The 22457-nt window shown below is 43.6% G+C and overlaps 1 protein-coding gene across 1 annotated transcript in view; it reads left to right on the forward strand.

Annotated features, from left to right (window-relative positions):
- Dym (dymeclin) overlaps window positions 1–22457 on the forward strand; it is a 277340-nt gene that overhangs the window by 211899 nt on the left and 42984 nt on the right. Inside the window, exon 15 of the mRNA XM_036205223.1 lies at window positions 12215–12397. Coding sequence (XP_036061116.1) covers window positions 12215–12397 — 183 coding nt within the window. The remainder of the gene's footprint in view (window positions 1–12214; window positions 12398–22457) is intronic.

The following is a 22457-nucleotide window of genomic DNA, read 5'->3' on the forward strand; positions in this document are numbered from 1 at the left end:
CCATGGATACAAGAACTTGGAAGCTTTCCCTTACAGCACACTTGTTACCACAATGTTTTCTGTGTGGTTATTTTCTTCCCCATAACACAATCTTTTCCTTATCCCCAAAACAACCCATGTAAGCTGAGATCTGCATTAGAGGGGACTGGGCCCACGGTCGTTGGTGAAGTTCATGTCATGCAAGGAAAGCCCTAAGTTTGGCTCCCCAGCACCCACAGAAAGGTGGTAACACATGCCTATAAGATTACTGGAGAGGCAGACAGTAGGGTTTTGGAGCTCACTGGCCACAAGCCTAGCTGAATATGCTGGCTCCAGATTCTTCAAGAGACCCTGCCTTGAAAAATAAGATGTAGAGCAATAGAGGGCAGCCAACATTGATCTCTGGCCTCCGTGTGTGCACAAACATACACTCAAAAGAGGTACAGATAGCAAACGAAGAGATGGGGAATCACATTCCTCTTTACAAGTAAATCATTACTGAGGACGCTCCTGAAATAGCCTTGTTCTGCGTCAAATCAGTTCTTTCTCTGCCTCAAAGGGATTGTCTTCATGTTATGTAACAATTTGTTTGCTTTTTATTTTAATTTTAGTCTTTTATTTATTGATAATTTCTAAGAACTTCTTCCCAGGAAGTAAAAGTAGCTATCTGCGCAACCACACACACAGTTGTCGCCATTACTACGATGATAGGCAGTCCTGAATGATAGGCAGTCCTGACTCAGATGTGACGATTACAATGTAGCATTCTAAGTTGAGTCGTCCCAAGTCTGGCCTTGTTTAGGCTGCAGATACTTAGTTCCAACTCCCCCACAACTGATTTCATGAAGCATATGAGCATAAAGACAGTACAGTGAATGAACAGTTTGAATTTTTAAGCATATAATCACAAACAAACAACAATAGTTGAAATGGATTTCCTAAACCTTAGAGGTTTAGGAAATATATAAACCCACTCACATTGGTACTGGGGCTATCTTGACACTTGCTATTGTAAATGTTCTTTGTTAACATAAAGATCTTCAGACTGCTTTTGAATCAATTTCTGCCCTAAGAAATGAATTGCAAATTTAGTACAGGGCCACCTCCTGAAGTTTTTGAATGGTAATTGCTGGGCAGTAGACAGTTCCCATGGCAACATGAGTGAGCCCTTGCTCTAATTGTAGGTATAGACTGAGTCACCCCCATTGCCACTGACCTTGACTGAATTGTGGGTATTAGTAGTTACCTGGACAAAAGTGTGGGTGTTGGTCCTGCTTATTAGGCGACTGTAACCACAGCTTTTGATCATCATAGTGGAATATGGGTGTGATGTAGCAGGGTCTGAGTCAGGCTGTCTTCAGTTAGGGTCATCTGCATCAGTTAGGATCACAGCATTAGACTTGGAGTATTTTTTTTTAACATATTTCTAAGAAATTAACTATTTAGGGTAACAATAATATTTAAGTTTTTGAAGTTCTCATGTTAAGAGCTCAGAATTTTAATGCACATTTTTTTACTCAAAAGCTGAATGTATCTTAATGTTTTGCTCTTAAACGTTTTCTTAATTAGTATTTGTGTCCATTCTGCATTTTTTAAAGATTTTATTATGCTAATTGTGTGTGTGTGTGTGTGTGTGTGTGTGTGTGTGTGTGTGTGTGTGTGTAGGTCAGAGATGTCAGACCCCTGGAGCTGGACCTAGAGGCTAGAGTTGTAAACCACCCGGAATGAGCAGTGGGATTCAAACTCAGGTCCTCTGGAAAAGTACCCAATGCTCTTAGCCAATGATTCTGCATTTTTTCCACGGTGTCAGTACACCACTGTGGTGATGTATTGTATACCCAAAAAAGCTTACTTGGGGATCAGAGGACAGAGCCAGCCACTAAATTAGACATAAAGGTCAGGCAGTGGTGGAACACACTTTTAATCCTATCTCTCAGGAGGCAGAGATCCATCTGGAGCTCTGTGAGTTCAAGGCCACACTGGGCTACATGAGAGAAAAGAACCAGGCAATAGTGACACATGCCTTTAATCCAAGGAAGTAATTGACAGGACACAGAAAGGTATATAAGGCGATAGGAAACAGGAACTCACTCTCTTAAGGCTGAGGATTTCGTAGAGGTAAGCTAGTGGCTGGCTGTTCTGCTTCTCTGGTCCTTCAGCTTTCACCACAATATCTGGCTCTGGGTTTTTATTATAAGACCTTTTAAGGTCTGTGTACATACCCCATTCTCCTACTTCACATACTCCCAAATAGGAGCAACCACTGACTTCTGTGATTCGTTTTCTGAATCTAGCAAATAATCATAAGTTTCTCCTCTGTTGACTTATGTGATCACATGAACAGGCTAACTCCCACAGCTTCTAGTATTCTTGAAACTGTTCAAGTTATAACTTTTTATTACAAAGTTAAATCTAATCTGCCTATGCTATATTGAGTGTAATGGCATTGATTTTTACTTTTACTTTTGAATGAACTTTACCATATTTTGAAGTCATAATTATGTTTCTGTTTTAAGAAAGAACAAAATGGCTCCACAGGTTAAGGTGCTCATGGCTAATCCTGACACCTAAGTTCAGGACCCACATGGTGGAAGGAGAGAACCCCTAGAATTTGTCCTCTGAGCTAAATGCCCACACCATGGCATGTTCATGCCCCCCATACCCACATTAATAAATAAATAACAACAGAAAACTGTTCTTGGTTCAACTGTTAAGAGCATTGGCTGCTCTTTCAGAGGATCTGGGTTCAATTCCCAAAACTCACATGGTGGTTCACAACCATCCATAACTCCAGTTCTAGGGGAGACAGCACCTTCTTGGCCTCCAAGGACACCCACCACACATGCATATTCTACACATACATACATTCAGGCGAAATGCCCATACACATAAACATAAATAAATGAACTATTTTTTAAAATGCTTCTGTAGTTTTTTTGGGGATTGTTGTTGTTGTTATTGTTGTTGTTGTTGTTGTTGTTAGTTTTTCAAGACAGGGTTTCTCTGTGTAGCTTTGTGTCTTTCCTGGAACTCACTCTATAGACCAGGCTGGCCTCGAACTCACAAAGATCCACCTGCCTCTGCCTCCAGAATGCTGAGATTAAAGGCGTGTGCCACCACTGCCCTACTTTCTATAGTCTTTTATATAGCCTCTGTATAAATGTTTACTTTTTTTGACTAAAATATTTTATAGTAAATCCTGAAATTTTATCTTTTCATACTTGGATACACATATCCAAAAATAAACTCATTTTCTTTTATAATCTCACACCGTGTCTTAATTAGGGTTTCTATGGCTGCAAAAAGACACCATAACCACGGCAACCCTTAAAAAGGAAAACATTTACTTGGTGCTGGCTTACATTTCAGAGGTGTAGCCAGTTATCATCATGGCAGAGTGCAGGCAGATGTGGTGCTGGAGAGGTAGCTGAGAGTTCTACATTGATCCACAGGCAGCAGGAGGAAAATGAGCTGAGACCTCAAAGCCCGCCCCTGTGGCACACCTCCTCCAACAGCTCCACACCTCCACACCCCTCCAACAGGGCCACACCTGCTCCAACAACTCCACACCTCCTCCAGCAAGGCCACACACCTCCACACCTCCTCCAACAGGGCCACACCTCCTCCAACAAGGCCACACCCCTCCAACAGGGCCACACCTCCTCCAACAAGGCCACACCCATCCAACAAGGCCACACCCCTCCAACAAGGCCACACCCCTCCAACAAGGCCACACCTCCTCCAACAAGGCCACACCTCCTCCAATAAGGCCACATTTCTAAGAAGACCACATCTCCCCCAGCAACACCATACTTGCTCTAACAAGGCCTCACCTCCTCCAGCAAGGCCACACATCCCAGAAATGCCAGTCCCCATGAGCCTCTGGGGCCATTTTCATTCAGACCACCACACACCGTTATCATATAGAACAAAATCAGTAATATTCCCAAGGCATAATCCCATGTAGCATAATCATATTTCTCCTGAACTTCTCAGAAATGGCTGTTGGCAATGTGTTAAAATTAGAATTAAAATTCGCACATTTGGTCGTTCTGTCTCCTAAGACTTTAAAATTAGAGCAATCCACTTCCCTTTTAGTTCCCAACCGTTACCATAGTGCAGAAGCCCAACCACTCGTGAAGAACCCCCTCGTTCTCAGCATGTTTGTCTTGTTGTTTTGTTTTGTTTTTCATCTCCCATTGGCCCCCTTTTAATTGGTTCTCTCTTCCTCATACTTACTGGAAATGGACATTTTTACTAAAGACTTGCATCGATGCAGACGGATTTGTCTTTCTTGGCAAGAGTGCTTCGGAGAGGTCCAGCTTGCCTCCCACACCAGATTGGACTGCTCCTTTTAGTCTTGTTCTCTGATCTCCATCTTGATTGTGTTTCCCCAAACTGCAAATGTTGAAGCCCTGGCCCACTGTGCCTGTGTTTGAATACTGGGCCTTAATGAGGTAATTAGGATGAAAAGGGATCATAAGGGAGGTGCCCTCATCCAAGAGTGCTGTGGCCTTACAGGAAGAGGGAACACCAGAGCTCTCCCATCTCTTCTGCTCACAGAGGAAGAACCCTGTCTGGGAACACACTGAGAAGATAGCTGTCCCCAGGCTGGGAAGCTGCAAATGTCCCTGGTGAAAGTCATGTGTTTGCTTTCTCATCTCTCCGGTTACATGTTAGTGTCTGTTTTTGCTTGCATTTAATAAAAACAAATATGCTACTTTCATTTTCTAATCTGTTCACTTAGGTTTTTATTATTATTTCTACTATCCTGCTTTCTTTGGGTTTATTTTATTTACTATCTAATTTTACTGTTTATGAATGACTATACGATTTTGCATTTTGCGGGGCTGGAGAGGAACACACCCTGTTCCCAGGAGCTCACAACCCCCACTTAGTGCTTCCTTGGTTACCTTCACCCACATGCACATATCCACACACAGACACACACTTAAAAAGTTGGGTGTTTCTGTTTGTCTGTTTTTAATTCTTCAGACAGGGTCTCACTGTATAGTTCTGGCTGGCCTCGAACTCACAGGAAAAAAAATTAAAGAGACTGGATTTTTATGTTTCATTATTGTATTTATTTATTTGTATGTGCATGTGCACACACGCGGACACACACACACACACACACACACACACACACACACACACAGAGCACAGAGCACACATGCAGATCAGAGGACAGCTCTTAGGAGTTCACTGTCTCCTGCCACCTTGTATGATAGGTGATTCGAACTCGGGCCTGCATGTCATTGGGTCATCCTGCCACACACACCACCTCTCAGGCTGCATTTCTCTTTAAAGACACCTTGGGTTGCAACTCATTACCAGTTACACTCGACTCTGAGCTAGTCACATTTTCATGGCGATTTCTACGGTCCTTCATCTGTTTTTCACTCTGTGTGACACGATGCTGTGCTTTTCTTTGTTTTGCTCTTCCTTCTGTGTGTGGACTCCCTGCTTCCAGTTCATTAAACTCTCTTTCATTCAGAGCTGTTAGTTTTTTCTTTGAGATCGATCTCTCTCTCTCTCTCTCTCCAAACACACACACACACACACACACACACACACACACACACACACACACACACACACCTCCTCCCCTCATAGGAATATAGGGTATTGAACACACTTGCTTTCCTGCCTTAGATCCTAGTGCTGAGGGTGTTCTTTTGTTTTGTTGGCTTCTATTCCTCTACCAGCATAAATGGATATTGACTCATGTCCTGGTGATAAGAGAGTGTCCTCTCTCAAATCCGGGCCTGAGTGGGTGGGTCCCTGCTTCTCCCTGGAAGCAATGGAAGTTTGCCTGTGTGCTCTTGGCCTGGAGGATTTGCTGCCCCAGCTTTTGCCTGGCACTAGAGGATGGACATCACCTCCTTGCATCTGGGGTCCTGACCTTCCAGCCCACCCACCCTGGCCACCACACATAGCCAGGCTGAGTTCCATTCTGCACCAGCCCAGGTGAGAAGGTACTAGTCTGCATCCCTACTTACAGGAGTGAGGCTCTCCATGCGAATCATTTTATTTGATTGACTTACACCATCCTCCCTGATGGGTATAAGAAGACTTCAGATTATGCAAATTATCTGGCTTTTCTGATCAGAGAGTAGAAGAGGCATTCCTTGCCACATTCCACATCCTAAGCAGGAACCCAAGTCCATGTCCCCTGTGTGTCCTCTCTCCCACCACACCCCCTCACCTCACAGAGCCCATTTGAAGGAACTGAAGCCCAAGAGAGTGATGTGCCTAAGTCCATGCAAGCCAGGAACTAGAAGCCAGCCTAAGCTCCCGGTACTGCCAGAGTATCCCCGTCCTCAGCACCACTGAGTCAGAGAGTGGTTGCCCTGGCACTCTCTCAGGTCACTGGGGTTCTGTCCTCAAAGCCACCAGAGGCTGCATTCAACATGGTGGAGGAATCAAAAACAAGTTTTAATTGGGTTGTTTTCAGGTCACTCTGAGGAATTTTTTTGTGTAAATCTTGTTTTTTGGTAACTCTAAGGGAATTTGCTTTCTGGATTGAGTAATTTTTGCATTTTTTATGGAGGCTGAGACTTGAGTGAGAAAAGATTTTTTAAAACTCACACGAAGCACTTGTTTTTGCAGATAACTAAGTTAGCTGACTCAGCATTCCTTACTGAGGTGGTCAGAGTGAGCCTGCGGCTCCAGAAGTCAAAGCTTAAAGAGCAGGGGGGGGGGGGGGGTTGTGGTGGGGGGGTGTAAGAGGGGATTGTTTGTTTTTGTTTTTGTCTTAGGACAAGGCACATCTCTCAGGGGGTTGTTTTATTGGGGTTTACTCAGGACTTTAGTTATTATAGGCTGTAGAGGGGTGTTTCTGGGATGAACATTGAAATAGTCAGACTCTGGCGTTGGTTCGGTCTCCACAAAGGCAGAAGCCCGGCGAAGGTGGCCAGCTCTGCACTGAATGACACTCAGGGCTGCTGGAGCCTGACGGGCAGAGGACCAGTGGGCTACGTTCTGGTCCCCAACAGCCCCGTCTCCTGCTCATGCTACAGGACCCCCATCGGCAGACAGCTAGGCCTTGATCAGAACATTCCTTTTTTTATGAACTACCTTGCCGCCCTGCCACCAGTGCCAAGACAACAGTGTGATCTAAATCACTGCTCCCACGGCTCTAGCTGAGGCCTGTGGGCCACATTCAGACTGTGTCAAAGAAAAGGTGAGGAAGACCACAGGATTTTACATTCCCGCCCAAGAGCAGCAAGCCAGAGCCCTGCTTCTGCTCCACTGCTTCTCCTACTTTATTAAAGTTGCCTGTTGTCCCAGGATTCTTCCTGGGCGACGATTTGTGTGTAAAATAAGGCCAGTTCTTTGTATCACAAGCTGGATGTTTTGGGACAGATCCAGTTCTGGCTAGAAAGAACGTGGTCCCCAAGCTTTTCAGTGCGTGTGCCAGTGAATTAACAACTACAGATAACGAGGGTCTATCACCAAAAGATTGCCTTTGAAGGCCTGGGAGCCGTGCCTCTGCATTTCCTCCCTCCCCGCCCTTGGCAGAGTCCCATTAATTTTGTTGAAGGTTTTATTTTCTGCTGAAAATGCAGGAAATTTAGACAACTTTCTTGGAATCCCCCCAAAACTAATACAAACAAGATACATATGCTTCTCTTAAGGAAACTAAAAATAAGTGATTTGAAACTGTATAAATTCTCTCTTAAAAGGAAAAGGAAGCTTATAAAATGAGAGTCAACTCTGAGTGTTGTTAACTGGGTAAAATATTCCCCCAACTGCCGACTTAGCCATCGACCTTGAGTTACTACTAAACATAGAGTTGTCAGGCTTTCATCCCCTGTGTACAGACAATCTGGGATTGCTGGATCAGGGACACACACATACACACACACACACACACACACACACACACACACACACACACTCCTTGGCTTGCTGACTTGGTCTGGGCTCCATTCTGCCATGCATCTGCATATACTAAGAAGAGCAGCCATGAATCAAAGAGGCACCCATTTTTGTTGCCTCTGGATACTTGGTTGCTCTACCCATAAGCAAGGACTCTTCTTTTTGAAATAGGGATTCATTCCCCTGTAGCTCAGACTAGCCTAGATCATGAGGTCTTCCTGCCTCTGCCCTGAGTAGTATTTTGTTTTACGTTTGTTTTTCTGAGGTAGAGTCTGGAACTTGACTGGCCCAGAACTCACTATGTAGTTAGACCAGGCTGGCCTCCAACTCACAGAAATCCATCTGCCTCAGTCTCCTGAGTGCTGGAATTAAAAGCTTGTGCAAGCACTCCCAGATATCTTTCTTAGTCTTAAATGAGCCAAAATTTACTTTTATTATTTGATTTAAAAAAATTTTTTTAATGTATGAGTGTTTGCCTGAATGCATGTCTGGTGCCCACAAGTCAGAAGAAGGCATCAGATTCCTGGAACTGGTGTTACAGATGACTGTGAGCCTCCATAGGGTCCTCAGACCTGAACCCAGATCGTCTTTGAAAACAGCAAGTGCTCTTAACCACTGAGCCATCTCTAGAGCCACATACTTCATTAAATTTTAACTGGTCCTTTGGGGGATAGTATACAGAAAACTGATTTACACTGTAGAATAAGATAACCTTTATAAAAAGGATATATATTTTTAAATAACCATGTTCCCCCTAGTCTCTCAAAATCAGCTTTGCCAGAGATACAGTTTGATCGGGCTGTGGAACTGGTGGTCAAGCTGCCATGGTAACCTATAGCTAAATCCCAACACTCTCTTGAGTTTGAGGCCAGGTTGGTCTGCAGGGAGACAGTTACAGGATAGCCAGGACCACACAGAGAAACCCTGTCTTGGAAAAAAAAGATTAAGAAATGTGATGTCTGGGTTCTTTGCCTTTTTATTTTTTTCATGTAGTAGTAATACATAAAGTAAAAATGGTCCTTTTTTTTTAAGTACTTCAAAGGCTACAAGTTCCCACTTTGGAAAGAAGTCATGTACTACTTCTCTTGGAATCCCCCTACTCGACCCCATATCACACAGCTTTAAGGGCTTTACAAATGCTACTGAGTTGGAGCTTCACCAAAAGCACTATCTACTAGGAGGCTGAGGGGTTAGTGCAGTGGTACAGCTCATGCATGGCATGCTCAAGGCCTGGGGTTCAACCCCAGCACCACTTTTAAAAAGTCAAGAAGTGTGGAAAAGCATGATTAAATAACCTTTTAGCTCTATCTAAAGTGAGTTCTGGGATTTGGGTGGTACTGTCATTAAAAAGAAGCACTCCAATTAATTTCATGCTAATTTTTCATCCTTTTACAAGTAGTGAGTATTGCCTAATAATGCTTTTTAAAATGAAAGAAGAAGAATTTTATTGATTTCCTGTCATGTCCTATGGGCACCTGCCTCAGAATCCAGTCAAAGTGGCAACTTGAAGATTCAAATGAAGCTACAGATTATATTTATTAGGATGGTGTTTCTTGGAAAGTAGAATTAACCGAAAGTTCCGTATCTTTGTTTTTAGCAAATGTGAATTCCCTTGGCATACCATTTACCCTGATTATCTCATGATCTGCCTGGTGCCCAGAAGCTACAGCTGACCTTCCAGCAGGGATGCACAGACACACAGAGTAGTTTCCAGGAGACAACCCATTGGGCGCTCTGGCTGTTTCCTGAAGGATAATTAAAGTGGTTAGCAGAGGACTACCACCACTTAAAATGGCAATGGACTAGCAGCCAGAGCTATGTGTTGCCTCTTCAAGAATAGACTGGTTGACCGTTGGGATGGACGTGAGAGAGCGGGGTCTAGCACCGATGTAGCTGCCAGCCTTTGTGCCCAGCAGTTCCAGAGCACACTTTAGGATCATGACTGAGCTGAAGAATTACCAATTTGAGTAAAATGATGTATGTAGCAGTTCTTGGTACAATTTTAGGGCCCTAATTAAAACCAATCAATGTAGATACCTGACTTCAAAGCAACCTCATTTATTTCTCAAGAATTGGTACCTTTGAGCGCCCTTATGGGAATAACTGTAATTGGAATCCAGCTGGTGCAGTCTAAGGGCTGCCAGAGTTGTGTGCAACCTTCAACCAATAGGACTAATGGTGCATACTAGTTAAATATTTAGAATTTCACCCAGGCTGTGATCAAGAAAAAAACTGACCTTATCTCATGTGCTGTGACTTAGAGTCAACTTTATATTGACATTTTAATAATGTAAATTATTTACAATGTTGTATGTTAAAAGAGATATTGATGGAAAGTTATTATAGTCAGTGACTCATGCTAAGTTAAGCTTAAACTTCTAAATTATATATAATTTCTTATTTTTGTTTCCTTATCAACTCACAACCCAAACTGCCTTACAGTCCAGCAAAATTTGACATCGTGTAAAATATCTTTACTATTTCCCCAAACTGTATTTCCAGTTAATCTAAATGATGATAGAAACTGTTTTCCCTTGTCACTGTATGCATATGCAGTTGAGTATAATATGTTAAAGGATAGCATCAGAACTTACCAGAGAACAAGGTGTGCTGGTACCTCCTTTAATCTCAGCACTTGGAGGCAGGTGGATCTCTGTAAGTTCCAAGACAGCCTGGGCTCCATTGCAAATTCCATGCCAGCCAAAACTGTAATAGAGAGACCCTGTCTCAAGAAAAAAAAGGGGGGGGGAAGTTACCACAGAAACAGTATCATAAAAGTTAAATAGAATACCTAGTAACTCCTTTAAATGTGAGAAAGTTCATATAATTCTGAAAGATCCTATTGTTGAGATTGGTCACAGTAAACACGGATACACCCCAGCATAGTGATGCATACGTGTAGGCCCAGCATCTGAGAGGAAGAAGCAGAGAGGCAAGGCTGGCCTCATGGCTTGAAACTCTGTCTTTTAAAACACCTAATGTAGGGCATGCTTATTGATTTTGAATTATTAAAGCTTCTGCTTTGGGGTTTGGGGATTTAGCTCAGTGGTAGAGTGCTTGCCTAGCAAGCACAAGGCCCTGGGTTCAATCCTCAGCTCTGGTTAAAAAAAAAAAAAAAAAAAGCTTCTGCTTTATATACTTTCCTGACTTGTGTTTTAGCTTGAGTTTAAATGAACAAGTCCTGATTGTTTCAGCAAATTACTTAAACATTGGGAATAAACTAAGCTACCAGCACATAGAATGGAAATGTGAATTAAATCTATCAGAACATACACTGAACTAAATTGATGTGTAAAGTATTCATTACCATAAAATTCAGAAATAATCTAGCATCTTGACATGCTTCTGAAATAATTAACCATCAGACTGGGTTTTTCTTTTCTTTTTGAGGGTTTTGGGTTTTTGTTGTTGTTGTTTGTTTGTTTGTTTGTTTGTTTTTCATGACACACAGGTCTGTGTAGCCCTGGCTGTCCTGGAACTCACTGCTGGCCTGGAACTCATAGAGATCCAGCTGCCTCTGCCTCCCGAGGGCTGGGGTTAAACGTGTGCACCCTCACCACCATCTCAGGCTAAGTTTTTCTAAAATGACCTCAGAAAATTCTGAAACTCGAGCTGGGCAGTGGTGGCGAACGCCTTTAATCCCAGCACTCGGGAGGCAGAGCCAGGAAGATCTCTGTGAGTTTGAGGCCAGCCTGGTCTACAGAGCGAGATCCAGGACAGGCACCAAAACTACACAGAGAAACCCTGTGTTGAAAAAAAGAGAGAGACAGAGACAGAGACAGAGACAGAGACAGAGACAGAGGAAAGAAGGAGGAGGGGGGGAAGGAGAAGGGGGGAAGGAGGAGGAAGAGGAGGAGGAGAAGAAGGAGGAGGAGAAGGAAGGAAGGAAGGAAGGAAGGAAGGAAGGAAGGAAGGAAGGAAGGAAGGAAGGAAGGAAGGAAGGAAGGAGATTCTGAAACTCATTCCTCTTCTAAGTAGGAGGGCAGGACAGCTGAAAGGACCTTCTGACAAATGTTATCTTTCATCACTGGGCTACGCTGTGGCAATCTAATGATTTATACAATAAGGATCTCAAGGTGGGAGCTAAGTAGACTGCAGATTTTCCTGTAGATTGGCTAATATTTAATTTCTTATCTGAAATTCCAATTATCCCATACTGAGCTTAAACAATTTTAGCTCCCATCTTTTAGTAACTGATGAACCTAATTCTGAAATTCTTGACAACACCTAGAAGGGTGTTCCTGCATAGTCTTTACAGTGCTGTTAAAATTGTTGGTGGTCACTTGTATTCTGATTACTTTGTGGCAGGGAACAAACACTGACTCCTCTTGGGGTTTCCTCTCTTCATAAGGCACAGGACCTGAGCGTCATTGAAGAAGTGATCCGAATGATGCTGGAGATCATCAACTCCTGCCTGACAAATTCTCTTCACCACAACCCAAACTTGGTATATGCCTTGCTCTACAAACGGGACCTCTTTGAGCAATTCCGAACTCATCCTTCATTTCAAGACATAATGCAAAATATTGATCTGGTAAGTGTACGTGGGGGGCATTCAGTCTCTGTTATTTTTATTGTTCTTTTTTGATCCACTGAGTAACCCGGGTTGTCCTCAAACTCATGATCCTCCAAAGCACTGGGATTTATAGGCATGGCACCACACCCATTATGATTCTTTTCTAAGTAGTAAAGGTGAGAAAGTTCAGTTTAGCGAACTGTGGTAAGAGCGATCTACCAGCAGTGACTCCCTTTGGACATGGACCATATTTACACGGGCTTTACCCTAACAGTTTGTTCCGTCTGTTTTCCGAGTGTTTTGCTCTAACAGTCGTATTCTCTCTGCACGTGTGTTAAATGCCTATGCTTAATAGAATTGAGTTCATGATTTCCTTAATACAATACTATATTCTTACTGAATATTTATTTCATTAGCATTTTCTATGACATTATTGATCATTCGAATATCTCCAAGTTTAATGGCTGCCTGGTCTATCTTGTAGATGTCCTAAAATATATTTAACTTTTATTACATTGTTCATTTTTATCATTTCCAGTGTTCCTTATCAATTTGTAATTAATGAACAACTTGTAAATAATCATCTCACATTTAAAATTACAATTTTCGTCTTTTTGTTTGTTAGTTTTTTGAGACAGGATGGCCTCAGACTTCCTGCATAGTTGAGACTTGCTATGATCCCCCTGTCTCCATCTACCTCTTAAGATCTGGGTGACAGGTATATGCCATCATGTCTGGCTTATTTTGGGTAGAGTTTTAAAACTGGAATGTTAAAATAGATAAATATCAGAGGGTGTCTATCTATTTCAAGATTCAGTACAGGCTGCCAAATTGCTTCCCAGAAAAATGATACAATTTGTACATCTGTGTATTGTCATGGTTTTTCACGGTGACCCATGGGATACTCTGCGCTTTTGTAACTTTGAGCATGACAGTTACTAATATTTGTCATTTTTATAGCAAAAATGGATATTTCATCTTGTTTGTTTGTTTGTCTTTTGAGACAGGGTTTCTCTGTTTAGCTCTGGAACTCGCTTTGTAGACCAGGCTGGCCTGACCTCTGCCTCCCCCGTGCTGGGATTAAAGGCGTGCCACCACCACCTGGCCTCATCACTATTTTAACTTCACTCTCTAGGACGTGTAAACATTTTTATATGTCTGACTACTTCCTGCTCTCCCCAAAAACAGTTTCACTTATTTTTTTATTGCTATGTTGGTGATTTCTGATTCATTAGGGTCCATAACTATTTCTTAAGTAGCTAATATGATTCACAGAGTATCCTTGTGTGGGTTACATTTGGAAAGGTGTTTAATAGTTACATTGTCCTCCAAGCATGGATATATAAGTTCACAAAGAGTGCATATGTGCATATCTAACTCTCAGGTGTCTGTCTTTATTAGTTAGCTCTCTGTCCCTGTGACTGACGTGCCTGAGGGCCAACATAAGATAGGTTAAGATGCATTCTGAGTCACACTTCCTGAGGTTTCAGACCTTAGTCCTCACCCTCAATGACACCATGACACCGTCACAGCAGAAACCTGTGGAAAGGAGGCTGCACCTCATGGTAAACAGGAAACAGAGAGTAGAGGAAGGATCCAGGACCAAGCGGAACCTTGCAAAGCTTAGCCCACGTCCCAAGGACTCTACACCTCCCAGAACAGCACCGCCAGCTAGGGACCGACACTGTGGAGTTGCCAGGTGATGTGTGTCAAACCACGGGGGTTACCACGGGGGTTACCACGGGGCACCGCCAGTTCAAGTCTGAGGTTCTGCCTCCAGTTGTACCCATCCTGTAACGGCATCGCATTATACTTTTATCTTGTAGTTCCTTGATTGCTAGTGAGGCTAGGCAAGTTTCAGAGATTCGACATTTGGATTTCCTGCTTTGTGAAGCTCTACTTAAATCTTTTGCCAGGCTGGGCGTGATGGTGCACACCTTTAATCCCAGCACTGTGGAGGCAGGGACAGGTCTCTGAGTTATTCCTTGTTCATACTGCTGTTATAACTGCAGTTGTGCTGCAGATCGAGGCCTTTCTTGGTGACATATTGCAGATGTGTGGTCACTAACATGCTCAAGACTTCCAGACAGGACCAGAGACTCCTCTCAAAATGCTCAAGCAGTCAGCACTCTGTTCCTCCCTTCCCTAAACTCCTGCTGCCTGCTGCTCCCGCTGCGAGCTGCTGCTTCTGAGCAGCTGGGAATTCCTTCTCCGTTCTCCTTTGGTCCAGCTGCTTCCTGTGCCGTCGTCCACTTACTGTTCCCTGCTGTTGGCAGAGCACACACACTACAGTAGTTTTCTGGGGGAAAGGTGAAATGGGATCACTTTTTAATTGGTAAATAATGTCCTTACAGGATAGAGTATGGTATTTCAATATGTGTGTATATGAGCTGAGGATGTGGCTTACTGGTTAAAGCATGGGCCAGGCAAAAGTTTGGATCCCTAAAGCCTATGTGTATGCCGGGTGGGTATGACAGCCCACCTCTGATTCCAGTCTTGGAAGTCAGAGATAGGAGACTCCCTAAAGTAAGGTAGACAGAGAGATTAGCCTCACTGATGAGCTCTGAGTTTGAGTCAGAGACCAAGCCTCAGTGATTAAGCATAAATTCTGAAGGAGAATGGCCTCCATTGGCTCATGTATTTGAATACTTGGTCCCCGGTTGGTAGAATTGTTTGGGAAGGACTAGGAGGTGTGGCCTTCTTGAAGTGTGTCACTGGGGACAGGGTTTGAGGTTTAAAGAGACCTGCACCATTCCCAGTGACAGTCCCTTTCCCCCCACTCCTCCACCCCTGTGCTTTGTGGTTGTGTCTCAAGATGTGAGTTCATGATATAAGCTTTAGCGCCTTGCCTCCCTGTCTGCTCCCATGGTCCGTACCATGAAGGTCATGGACTCCAACCCCCTAAAACCATAAGGTCCAAATCAGACACTTCCCTTTATAAATTGGCCTGGCCAAGGTGTCTTAACAAAGCAATAGAAAAGTAATAACTTAGGCAGTGATCAAGGATGGTTCCCCTCAGCCTCAGGCCCTCACATGCATATGTACGCTTGTGCACCCATACTCATACAGACATGCATATATACACATGAAAATGCGGGGGGGGGGGGGGGGGCTTGTATGTATAGTGATCAAATATTCTCCAACATGTATCATTTCTTTATGTTTAAACCACTCATAATTTTCACTTCTAGATATTTGAAATACAATTTTTTTATTTAATTTTTTTTTTTGTTGTTTTTTTATTTTTCAAGACAGGGTTTCTCTGTGTAGCTTTGGAGCCTGTCCTGGATCTTGCTCTGTAGACCAGGCTTGCCTCAAACTCACAGAGATCTGCCTGCCTCTGCCTCCTGAATGCTGGGATTAAAGGTGTGCATCACCACTGCCTGGCTTAAAATACAATTTTTTAAGTATTTCAATTTCTGATGTATGGAAATTTTTTAAGATGTATTTATTATGCACAATGTTCTGCCTGCATGTATCCCTGCAGGCCATAAGAGGGCACAGATGGTTTTGAACCACCATGTGGTTGCTGGGAATTGAACTCAGGACCTCTGGAAGAACAGCCAGTGCTCTTAACCTCTGAGCCATCTCTCCAGCCCCATATTTTTACCTTTTGTATGTATATGTTTGTGTGCATGTGTGTATGTTGTGTGTATGAGAGCAGGGCAATGTGTGCCGTAGTCAGCATCTCAGCTGTTGGCTCTGCCTTGTTTGAGCCAGGGTTTCTTTTTCACATCTGTGTATCATGGCTCCCTGACTCGGCCTGCCATCTCACTGCAGATGTGCACTGCCAAAATTCATTTGTCTTCTGAGATTCCAAACTCAGATTCTCACCAACTGAGCCATCTCCGCAGCCCTGAAAATGTTTTGTTCTTCCATTCCTCCCTCGGATTTCTGGTCTCCCCATCTTTTCCTTGTGCAGTGTCTTGATCTTCTGTACCTTGGTTGTTATCAGTCACTTTCAGACTAAAGGTTGATGCTCATTGGTGTCAAATTGGGGGGAGTTGTTTCTCCCCTGCTGCTTCAATGAGTCTTGTTCTTGGGAGCCTCCTCACATCAATATCATCAGACCTTATTCCTCGGGCTCACTCTGGTTCTCGGGTGAGAACCGTCAGGCTGTCTGCAGTGTTTCAAAGACTGCGTTAGAAGAGGTTGCTCCATGTTGGGGTAGGAGTAGGGAGTAGCTTCTAAATGCCTCTTGGCTTTGTGTGTGATACCTGATTATGTGCATAGTTTCTGGTCAGGCTTCTGATATTTCATTCTTTCTCTCTCCATCCTCATAAGGCAGTTTATCAAAGTAGACTTGTGTTCCCAGTCCAGTAGTCTGGTGTAGATTGGTGAGCACTGAACTAAAGTCAGCCTTGGGCCTCAACTCCCTCCATTCCAGTCTCTTACTGCACAGCATGTAACAACTGCTGAGTGCTCTGGGATCCTCAGAATGGTCTGTGAATGGAACTCCAGTGGAGAGTACTGTAGCAGACTGGTCACTGACCTGCTCCGCAAAGCAACTGACAAACTGATCGCAGCAGTCAGGAGGCTGAAGCAGAAGTGTCTGAGTTCAAGGCCAGCCTCAAAAACATTAGAAGACCCTGGAGATGGGTAAGAGGGAAGGAAAAAATTCTTGGCTGGTGTTTAACTAGTGCTTTCCTGTGTCTCTCAGGGTTGCAACTAGAGCAAAACATCGGGCTGCATCTCCTCCTCCTTTTCCGAAATATGTGTATCACAGGAGTGTGTACACCAGCATTGGGCATTTTCTAGTTAGCACCACTGCAGCCATAATGCAAAAGCCCAATACAAATGTTTATTTCTTCAACTGAGACTTGACATTTTAGGTAGTTCTTGAAATCCTCGCCATTATGAACTAGTGCTCCAGGTAGATTTATTGGTATTTGCATATATGGGAACCTCTTCAAGTTACATCTCAGTTATTTCTTTTCTAGTGAGCAGAGGGGTAGTACAGAGGCAGGCAGTATCTGTTTAACTCACAAGAAACCTTGGGTTTGATCCCCTTAGTTAAGAGCACAAAAATATTTTTTCTGGTTCCAAATCTTCCTTCTTAACATTGGATTTAATTTTCATAAACTCCTACTTTGATTTTTTTTTAATGTGTATGACTGTTTTGCCTACATGTGTGTATGTGTACCACATGCATGCTATGCCCAAGGAGGCCAGAAGAGCAGGTTGCATCCCCTGGAGTCACAGTTGGGAGCCGCCATAACCACTGAGCCGTATCTCATCCCCATTAACTACTTTTTAAATTGAGGGGTATTAGTATCAATAAAACCATAAAAAGAACTACTACCCCAGAGATACCCATCACAAGTAGCCCCTGCCTTCTGTAATAAGATGGGGGGAAGCTACAGGCTGTGCTGTACAGTTTCAGGTTTTATGTTCACTGCATGCTTTGGTATAAGAAAAGAATGCAAACACCGGGAAGGAGCATGCAGCCCCAGCTCTGATCCCAACTCTTGGGAAAAGGCGCACAGACCCCAGGGGCTGCCACTCCTCCCTCTGCACAGCCGCTCTGACGGCAGTGTTCAGGACTGGATTGTTGGCCGGAAAATGCTCTTCCCTGGGAAAACAGGTATGTAGAGCAGAACTCATTGACAAATTCATTGCCGTCTCTTTTTGGAAGTGAAGCACTTCTATTTAAGAATCATGATGCCCGTGAATTAAAGGGATAACAAAACCCTTTCTCAGCATGCATCAGACATTGTGCTAAGCTGCGTCTAGCTCGGTTCCCTGGAAAGCTAATGAAGGTGGGGTGTTGGCTGTGTCACCCAGCAACCCCCGCTACAGTACAAAGCTGTGGTAGAATGACGTTTGATTGGCAAGCCGAGTCTACACTGGGAACAACTATGAATACCTAGAGAGAAGCAATAGTTTGGGGCTTTTAAAATAAGAGATCTCATGATGAAGTGTGTCCTTTATGGGGACCCAGAAGCTTAAACTGTCAAGGTGTTGGTTTCTCTTGGGCACAAGTTTTCTAAGCTGGGATGGCTGCTGCATCCACCCACAGTAGTCTGTTTCTCTTGCATCTGAGCTGACACTGAAGGGACAGAGACTGTCTGTGAAGGTACTGTAAGGACTTTCAACTGGACCTGATGGCACACGTTTGCCACAGCTCCTCAAGCGGCTTAGACAGTAAGATGGCAGGTTCAAGGCCTGCCTGGGTACAAAGAGGGTTCCCAGGAGAATCCCCTGTGGCTGTACTGATGGCATGCTGCGTTTTCTGCCCTTTTATCCTTCTAAATCAATCTAATGCCACTTGTGGCCTTTTGTGCTTGGGACACTTTGATGTATGATGATACCTACAAGTGTGGCCTGAGAATGGATATTTCAATGGTGGAGCCGTCTCTTCCATTTGTTTCTAACTGTGTCTTTTTCAAGCTGCAGGGCAGAGAATAGTCTTTATTTTCCAAGTTTATCCAGGTCTTTGCATTATAAAAATGTTTAATAATGGTAATCCTTCCTGGCCTCCATGTCTCTGTTTTTTGTTGTTTTTTTTTTTTTTATTTGTTTGTTTTTTGTTTTTCGAGACAGGGTTTCTCTGTGTAGCTTTGGAGCCTGTCCTGGAACTCACTCTGTAGCCCAGGCTGGCCTTGAACTCACAAAGATCCACCTGGCTCTGCCTCCTAAGTGCTGGGATTAAAGACGTGCACCACCACCGCCCAGCCCATGTCTCTATTTTGTGACATCCCATTGGCTGTGTCTGGCCTTCCTTTTCCTAACCTAGCTCTTGCTTTCCTCCATGGTGTCCTAGTTAGGGTTACTGTTGCTGTGATGAAAGACCATGGCCAGAGCAACTTGGGAGGAAAGGGTTTATTCCACTCACAGCTCCATTTAACAGTTCATTATCAAAAAACAGTGAGGACAGGAAGTCAAGCAGGGCAGGAACCTGGAGGCAGGCGCTGATGCAGAGGCCATGGAGGAGTGCTGCTTACTGTCTTGCTTCCCCGTGGCTTGCTCAGCCTGCTTTCTACTAGAACCCAGGACCACCAGCCCAGGGATGGCACCACCCACCGTGCCCATCAATCACTAATTAAGAAAGTGCCCTACAGCTGGATCTTACGGAGGCTTTCTTGATGAAGTTCTCTCCTTTTAGATAACTCCAGCTTGTGTCAAGTTGACATCAAATTAGCCCACATACCTTCCATCTTCTTCCTCCCTCGCCCTCCTTTCACTTCCTCTTTCCCTCTCTTCCTTTGTGGGTGGTCTCTTCAGTACATGCAGTTAGATGGATGATTATATATACCTGCAATCTCTTGTGGGGAAATGCTGTTTAACTCCCAGTACCGTCCACTGTGGTAGCCAAGGTTTTCTTCATGTTTCTGACAGCTGAGGTCACAGATGTGATGACGGTAGGTCTTTTGAGCTAGCACATCTTTTGGAGGATTTAGTTTTAAATTTGCATTTAAGCCATTTGTTTCTTTTCTTTTTTTTTTTTCTGCTTCATTTTTGCTTTTATTGTATGCTTGCCTAGCGTTGTATGTCTTACCTTAATCTTCATTGTAAAATAAATCTCTGAGGTGTATTCAATTTAATCCTCAATTTACAGATAATGACACAGGTTTAGAAAGATCAGTTTGCTCACAGCCATCCAATACAGAAATGGTAGAGCTGGAAGTCAAGGTCAGATGGTTTAATAATAAGGCCCGTGCCTGCTCAGCATGCCTCCCTCCTCACCCACTCAGTTTCTCTTTATTTGCCTCTTTATCCCCAGAACCATCTGATCTAACCATACACACAAGCAGGAATCTCTTACTGCTTCCTCTCCTTCAAGATCATACTCTACAGAGTCCAGTCAGTTTGTATTCTGTATCGCAGTAGTAGTGAAAATGGGAAATACTGTTGGTAACCATGCTACTGGTGTGCATTAAAATATCTCTGAGAACTGCCTCCCTGAAATGCATTTGAAACAAGGCAAGAAAGAGTAGATAGTGAGCCCCATTGCTCCCTAGATGCAGAGTGTTCTAGGCTGAGAACAGAGGAGTGAGATGAGGAAAGGGATAACTGTCTGGGAAAGAACAGGAGGAGACATGTTGAGAAGATGGGTGGCCAGGTAATAGGTACTCATCTGTCAACTCACTCAACTGTTCAGTTTAAATGAGCAGAGCCCTTCTATTGTGTGATAAACTATATGTAGTAGGAAACTTAAAAGTTCTTATTAATAAAAGCAAACCTGAGGCCAGTTATTGGGGTGATTGCTGGAAAATCAGAGACACAGAACAAGCCACAGCTATCTCACCTTGCTAGTTCCTCAGGTGATCCTTTTACCTCAGACTGGAAGCTTCTGAGTCCTCCTCCACATGATTCTCAGCTGAATTGTGTTGCTCCAAAGCCTGAATGCTTAACCAACCAAATGCTTAACTAACTACATGCTTTACTCACTTAGTTCTTGGTCCTCATGCCTTATATACCTTTCTCTTTCTGCCCCCCATTCCCTGGGATTAAAGGTTGGGTTTCTGGGATTAAAGGCATGGGTCACCATGCTTAGCTGTTTCTAAAGTGGCCTTGAACTCAGAGATCCGGCTAGCTCTGCCTCCCAAGTGCTGGGATTAAAGGCGTGCACCACCACAGCCTAACTTCTGTTATGGCTTACTCTTCCCATTTTCTAGCAACCATTTTTGGCTTTGTTTAGTGGCTATCTGTTCTCTGACCCCAGATATGTTTATTTCGGGGAACGCACAATATTTCAGGGAACACAATACCCACCACAACTATACCTCAATAAATTTACTACTAAAAACTAAATTTGGGCTGGAGAGATGGCTCAGAGGTTAAGAGCACCGACTGTTCTCCTAGAGGTTCTGAGTTCAATTCCCAGCACCCACATGGTGGTGGCTTACAACCATCTGTAATGACATCTGGCACCCTCTTCTGTGTACATAATAAATAAATAAATCTTAAAAAAAAAAAAAAAAAAAAAAACTAAATTTCCTGATAGAAGGAATTTCCACTCAACAAAGACAAAAAAATAGAAAGGCAAAGGGGGTTTTGTTGCCATTGTTTTTTTGTGGTGGTGATGATAGTTTGGGGAGTTGTTGGTTTGGTTTTGGTTTTGTGTTTTTGTTTTGTCCATCACTGAACTGAGGTCACAGGGCAGCCAGGGTGCCTCGATCCCAAGAAGGAAGAGGCCCACTCCCCCACCATTCTCTAAATTTAGGTGAGATGCCAGGACTGGATCCCTGTGTCACAGCACAGAAGGACCAGACCGCTACCATGCAAGTGAATGAGAAGTCGTGTCGATTTAAAAATTTGCCTGAGGATAAGAATGACCTGCGATAACACGACAAAACACTTAGGACCCCAAACATGGGTAATTTATACTCAAATATGTTTTATAGTGAAAATGCTAGTTTCCCCAGGAGCTGCAGACATGAACTAGCATTTGTCCCTATGACCCTACCGGACCCTTTTCTCACAGGGGTACAGAAATCTTACACTGTTGTGGGTACCACATTTTGTTGCCCTTAGAACACTTGGTTACTAGAAAAAAATGGAAGAAAACAACACCTATTTGGGAGGAAGGGTAAAGACACTGCATTAGCCTTTAAGAATTACCATTAGAAGTGTCTGTCTATCACCATAGAATGCTTTGGCTGCCATTGGGGGTGGGGGGAGAAGAAGGGAAACTGTCCCAGCCAGCCGCAGACATACAACCTGCTTAAACACCTAGTCTTAGAATAGCAGGTCCAGGGTAACTCAGAACCCGCTGCCTTCTGCCACTAGCCTAGCAAGTGCTGAGTCATAAGCAACAGCCATCCAGTGCATCCAGTGCTGAGAAAGGATCAACAACATGGACAGGAACCAAGTTCAGACATCAGGGATATCCAGAAGCAGAAGGTGGAGGGTGAAGGTTAAAGCTTGTACCCCCTAAAGCAGGACCTAAAGCTGAGGTACGCTGACAGGAGCCATAGCCACAACAGTCTCCAATCCAGTTTACCTTCTGAATAAATTAGTTCATCCAGTACTCAACCAAACACAATGAGACACACACACACACACACACACACACACACACACACACACACACAAAATCCTTAAAAAAGTATTATCAAGAAACAACAAATAGACT

The sequence above is a fragment of the Onychomys torridus genome, chromosome 13, assembly GCF_903995425.1.
Source record: "Onychomys torridus chromosome 13, mOncTor1.1, whole genome shotgun sequence".
Lineage (NCBI taxonomy): Eukaryota > Metazoa > Chordata > Mammalia > Rodentia > Cricetidae > Onychomys > Onychomys torridus.